Genomic DNA, 6,063 nt, shown 5'->3' on the forward strand with positions numbered 1-6,063 from the left:
TGTCTTTTTTCTTTTTTTTTTTTTCCCCTACTGAGTTGAATTGAAACATTTAGCTTCTATCAGAGTGCTGTGTTTCAGACTCTCTTGCCAGACGTCTCTCCGTTGGTATATTTTGGCTGGATGTTCTGCTTAACTCTTATAGGTAGAAGCTTAAATTTGCCTAAGAAGAATATATGTGCCTTGTCTTGATTATCTTTCTCTTACATCTCTAAGGAAAAATCTGTGCACTGCTACAGTCTCTCCATCAGGCAGGGAAATGGGGTTGGCGGGGAAAGACCTCTGTGTATAAACGTGTTCCCATTGATACCCTGAGAGCTTTCCTGCTCTAAGAAGCTCTATTTTGATTTGTTTTAGCAACTGCAAAGCAAGCTGATGGTGCTTACACAGGAAGATGAAAGTAAGTCTTTGTTTCATGTGTGTTGATTTTTTTTTTTTTTTTGCAGTGAATTCTTTTCCCCGCGTTTTTTCCCCTTTGAAAAGAATGTTCTGTGAAACAAAGCCATAGAAATTGAAATGTGTGTATTTGTACATTGCTCATTACAGTGGGATTTCTTCATTACAGTGAGAATTCCTGGGTGCTGCGGTAATACCTTTTATTATGTATTTGTAACATTAATGGTAATGATTCTAATGGACTTTTTATCACCCAGCTCTTCCCAGATGTTACCTTGACAATCCCCTGCAATTCTCTCTTTCAAAGTTCAGTTAACTGCTTTTTACTCTCTGGTAGTCATGATAGCATTGCAATGACATATCAGAAATGTATCCTGTGATTCTAATACAGAAGCTTTATGAAAAATGAGAAACATCTGGCAGTAGTGACAGAAAAAAGGACAAAGAAATCCTCCACATCTTGATGTGGGTTTTCCATCATGCAAATTGTGGATTTTCTTGGTTGAGATATAACACATGGCCTTCTTGCATGGTTATAATCCTGGAGGCACAGTCTGCCAGGAAATCCCTCAGCCCTTTGCAAGGCTGAATGTGAAAATATGGCTTGTGGGAATTCTAAGTTAAGATTGAATGAGACAAACTAGCCATGTCGCAGCTTGAGTGTTTTGATGTATTCATATTTTCTCATCATTAGGGGTAGTGAGATGAAACTAGCTGGGACATTCAGCATTGTGAACATACTTAAGTTTTACTTTTTAAATGGTGTTATGCAATGCATAATTAACAGCTCATTTGCCACAAGATATAATTGAAGTTAAGAGCTTATTGGAATTTTAAAAACTTAAAAGAAAAAAAACAGTTATATGTGGATGACTGTATCCATGACTGTGCTGGATAGAACAAATGTTACAAGAGTTATAAACCCTACTGGTTCAGGAACAAACCAGCAATTCACTTGCAAGGGTTTAGGAGCAGGCTAGAGGTCTGATATAGCAGTTAGTGTTTTCTGAAACCAGCTAGTTTTTGTAGCTCCCTGTGTACATGCTGCTTATGGGGGAAAACAGCTGCAACAAAAGCAAGAGAGATCTTGGTTTTTACAGTAAACAACAATATTACAGCTGGCAGCACTTTGTCAGCTTCCCCCATTAACAAAAACCAGGCAAATTACCCGAAGGAAGCAGGTCTTCCATGCCTGCAGGAAATGTTATTATATCTCCTACTGCACTGCTGCTCTCCAGCTCCAGCACTCAGTGGCATCAAATAGAACATGATGCTTTTAACTGGTGTCAAGGCAAATGTAAGCCAAAGCTCAGAAATTACTTATGCAGTCGTACAAAATGTGTTGCAAGCACAGTTCATTTTGCTGTACAGCAAAATCAACAAAAAGAGTTGAGATCTGTTTTCATAATGTAGCTACTGCTATCTACAGGGAGTAAGTTTTAGGTGAACAGCATAATTCTTATTTTTTTCAAAATGATTTGGCAGTAGTAGCATGTTTAAATTATCTGGGATCAATGATGTAATCTCCATTTCTGTTTTGCTTTTTAACCTAGATTCAACACAGTCCCATTCAATAAAGGATATTGAAGCTACCTTACTGAAAACAATTGCACTTTGCCAGAGGAATTCACATAATTTAAACCAGCAGCAGCGAGAGGTAAAGGGATAAAATGCTGTATTACCAGAGTTTCCAGTGCTATGCAGATTCAGGAGAGAATTCCGCCTCCATTAAACCAGTCTTCTGTTAAGTTGTCTTGTATGCACCTGTGATTGGGTAAAATCCTATAACTGTAGGAATACAGTGTGCAGAACCTTGCATATATTCCTCTGTATTCCGGACATGTCTGTGCACAATGACCAATGCATACTGCTAGAAGCTGGGATTTTAGCCAGCAGCTAGAAGAAAGGCCTCTTCTTTGCCTTGTACAAGGAAACATTGCTGCTGTCACGGTGCATATGAGAATTTTTGACAGTCATGTTCCTGGACAGGGGATATTTTGCCTGGAGCACACTGAGCTCTGTTGCTTCACTGCAGAAAGTATGAAAGGCCATGTCCAGGGCAAGATCAGTCTTTGCTGTAGCACAAGCAGTGGCATAACTGTGATTGCAATAGATAGAGGTGAGATACTGAAGAAGCCTCTGTTAAAGAAAGAGAGTCAAAGAAAGCTTTACTTTATTTACAGATTCTCATTTAATCATGTCAAAGTATGCAATTGGCTTCTAACCTTGAACCTGGACTAGAGAATTTCTGCATCTTGCCTTGCCTGTGCTGAGACAGCACCTTTTGCTTCTGGCATAGGAAGAGTCTACATCAAGACATAAGCAATAAAAAGGCCATTTTCCTTAATACCTTCAGAAAAATGTGCATTGAGGATCTTCCTGAAGTGCTATCTCTCTACTCCCTTTCAGACCAGGGTTCCATTTGATGTGTATCCCTAACATGTCTAAGAGCTGGGCTTGGGCTCAACCCTAGTGTTCCCATCCTCCTTGTGCAAGTAGGAATGTGAGATTCCTAACATCTGAGATCCATGGAATTTAGTGCTGTTCATCTTGGTCTGGAGGGACAGGGAAAGTACTTCCTTCTTGTGAGAATGAGATTCCAGAAGATCTGCATAGTGTGCATGATCTGGGCAGATTTCATTATGGACAGACTGATTATATCGGGCCTACATGCAGTTCTCCCAGGTAGTATCAGTTCAATAGCATGTTTTTATTTTTTTTCTTACAATGGTGTTTTTCAATAAGGAGTGCAAGCATACCATCTCCAATCCTCCTGCAGGAGAGTTCATTTACAAGCCAGCATTTTCAAGCTGCTACTATTTAATCACTGTTTAGGAGAAATCTGTGGTAACTAGCAACAAATGCTGCCTTTAGCAGTGGTCACTGTATGTATTGGTCTTTCTGTCAAATCATTGCAATTTTCAGTTGAATGTTCAAAGAACTCATTTATTTGGACATGTCAGAAAATGACCGAGACTCCCTTGCAAACCCTGTGGATTGAATAGGAATGGGGATTAGTTCTTTTGATCAAAGGCCTGTAATAACCCACCAAGGAAAGAAACAGGCTGTGAATTGTAATATCTCTTGTGTTAGTGACCATCTGTTGTCCTGCAGCTGTAGATGCAATACTTGCATTGCTTCATGTCTGGTATGGAGCAAGTAAGACTGGAATAATATTGGCTCTTGAACTCTGATCTTGTTACCCCTGTTTCCTTGCTCCCCATGTAGTTACAGTTAATATTTCTTACCATAGGAAGAGTTCACTTCTGGATTTACCCAGCTTTTACCTAGCAACCCCTATGATGGCTTTGGTTACATGGACTCCTTACCCTAGTTGTCGTGTGTGTGTGTGTGTGTGTGTGTGTGTGTGTGTAGCCATCAAAGCCGTGTGTGTGTATATAGATAGAAGGCAAGACAGGGAGGCATCTTATAGGCTAACTTGTTCAGAGAGGCATGAGATTTCTTAGTCAGTCAGTCTGTAAGGGTAGACTGTGCTGCTTTCTGCCTTACTTCAGACTAGCTCAGCTAACTGCTTCTCTCTATTCTGTATGTATGTATTTATACTAGAGTGGAACTTGATGGGCCCTAGCTCAGGTGAAGTCTGTGCTCACTCTTCTGTAAAAATCAAATACCTTACAACCTTAATGAGGAATAAACCAGGTCAGCAAGTCGAGTTCGTCCCTACGCTGTTTTGAGCCTGGGAGGTGATCGAGCTTAAGGGCACAGTCAGGCTTCTTCCATCCTTCCAAGCAGATGTCACCCCTGCTCTTAGACGTGAGTGACCTAGGCTGTCAAGTAACAGAGCAGTTCCACTCTGTTATAATGCAAATGTAAAAGCACAGCAATCCTGGCACAGCTCTGACTCACTGTACTTGTGAAAGGGTGGAAGCAAAGTGTTTAATTGTGGTTTGTCATCATGTGGAAGCAGCCACAGTTTTGACCTCCGAAGGCTGAAGCTAATATTACAAATTTAGTTTTAAATGTTTTTACATATTTGTGCTTATGTATTCTAGGCTCTCTGGTTTCCCCTCCTGGAGGCTATGATGTCACCACAGAAACTGTCAAGTTCTTCAGCCTCATGCCGACATTCTGAACGTAAGTGTGCTGGCATCTTGTGGTACCAAGGGCAGGTCAAAATAAGACAGCAAACTCTGTTCGTCCTGCCCAAATAATGGGAGGGAAACTGATTTGTGCCTGAACAAATACATATATAATCTCTACATAGTGCTATAGCCAGGGCTAGAATATTTTTAAGGTGTGTTAAGTGCTGTTACCCTCCTCTCCTGGCTATGAGGGCCATGTTTTAGTAAGGAGAATATTAGAACCTACATAGACTGTAATATATATAGTCTGCAGAATTTCTACTTACAAATATCAGTCCATTTTCTCTTTACAGTCTTAAATCCTCTTGGTCCTGCATAGAGGCCCACGTCTCTCCTCTTGTAACTCACCAGCAGTTGGAATTACCTGAAACAATTAAATTTAAAAACTCTTTGATTGAGGGATTAGAACATGTTTCCTTGGTCTAATGCAGAATCTCTGTGGGTCATTCTCCTTCTTACCATTTTTTGTCGCTGTTGCATAGTCTTAAAGCTAGGATAAAGCAAGTTACCAACATTGACCCATTAACAGTTTTTCAGGGACTTTAGCAGGGTGGGATAGGATTGCAGCTATGTGTCTGACACGGATATACGAGTGAGGAGGTGTTTGTATGATTGTTGTGATATCACGGGTAAACACACCAAAATAACACATGCTAAATATATTATTCTGGCACTGGGGAGGAAAGAGAACAAAAACTGAAATAAAAAGATTTTATCTGTCTTTTTTTTTTAATGTAAACCCAACCTGTTTGCCTCTTGTCCCTTTTTGCCAGATAGGTAAACCACTGTCACCTTCTCACATGTGAGAGCCTTCTTGGGCTGGTATTCTGTTGTAGCACCTAGACACCCCAGTGGAGATCATAGTCCCATTTTTCTGGGCCCTGTAACAGGAGACAGGAGAAGTCCTTGCTTGTGAGAGTTTATATTTTAAATAAGGGAAATGAACCAAAGGAGCAGGGACAGGGCCACAGAGAAGGGAAGTGAGGGCATGGACATGCACAACACTTAGATCGGTTTAAAATGGAAGTGGACAGAAGTGCAAGTCAGTTTAGAACAGTTTAAATCTCCTGGAATGTTTTAAAAGTATAACTGGATAATCAGGTATTGTTTTGAACTGGTCCTCTATGTAACAGTCCAGTGTTACATGCAGACACCAAACTTTTTCTGATTAGTATCTGGTCAGTCCTCCAGGCATCCCATACTGCTCCCCCCACTCCCTCTCACCCCTGCATGGTGAGTGAAGTGCTATCCAAGGCCTTTAGAGCATCCAGTCTTCAGGAACCAGAATCAGGGGTCCGGTCCAGGTGTGACCCCCTGCTCCCTGTTCTGCATCAGCCTGGGATGTGCAGAACTGTGTTCAGTTGCCATGAATAGAAAGAGAGTGATGAATGGCTTGGGGGGGGAAAGTGCCCTTTAAAACTTGCAGAGACCTTGTGCAGCTCCCTCAGAGACCCAGTCCATAAGACTGCAGAAGCAAGGAAGCTTATTGGTCACCTTTCTTAATGCCTGAACACATTTGGCAACTATTTCACAGCTCCAGTCTCCTGCCCCTTCCTAATTCTGCTCT

General features: G+C 41.1%; 1 protein-coding gene across 4 annotated transcripts in view; it reads left to right on the plus strand.

The window, feature by feature from the left end:
• Nucleotides 1-6,063, plus strand: part of VPS8 (VPS8, CORVET complex subunit) — a 193,963-nt gene that overhangs the window by 121,625 nt on the left and 66,275 nt on the right. For all 4 annotated transcript variants that reach the window (XM_019503787.1, XM_019503790.1, XM_019503789.1 and 1 more), the window contains 3 exons: nucleotides 355-397; nucleotides 1,947-2,050; nucleotides 4,407-4,488. In XM_019503787.1, coding sequence (XP_019359332.1) covers nucleotides 355-397; nucleotides 1,947-2,050; nucleotides 4,407-4,488 — 229 coding nt within the window. The remainder of the gene's footprint in view (nucleotides 1-354; nucleotides 398-1,946; nucleotides 2,051-4,406; nucleotides 4,489-6,063) is intronic.

Source organism: Gavialis gangeticus, unplaced genomic scaffold, assembly GCF_001723915.1.
Source record: "Gavialis gangeticus isolate Ggan-Ray unplaced genomic scaffold, GavGan_comp1, whole genome shotgun sequence".
NCBI lineage: Eukaryota > Metazoa > Chordata > Crocodylia > Gavialidae > Gavialis > Gavialis gangeticus.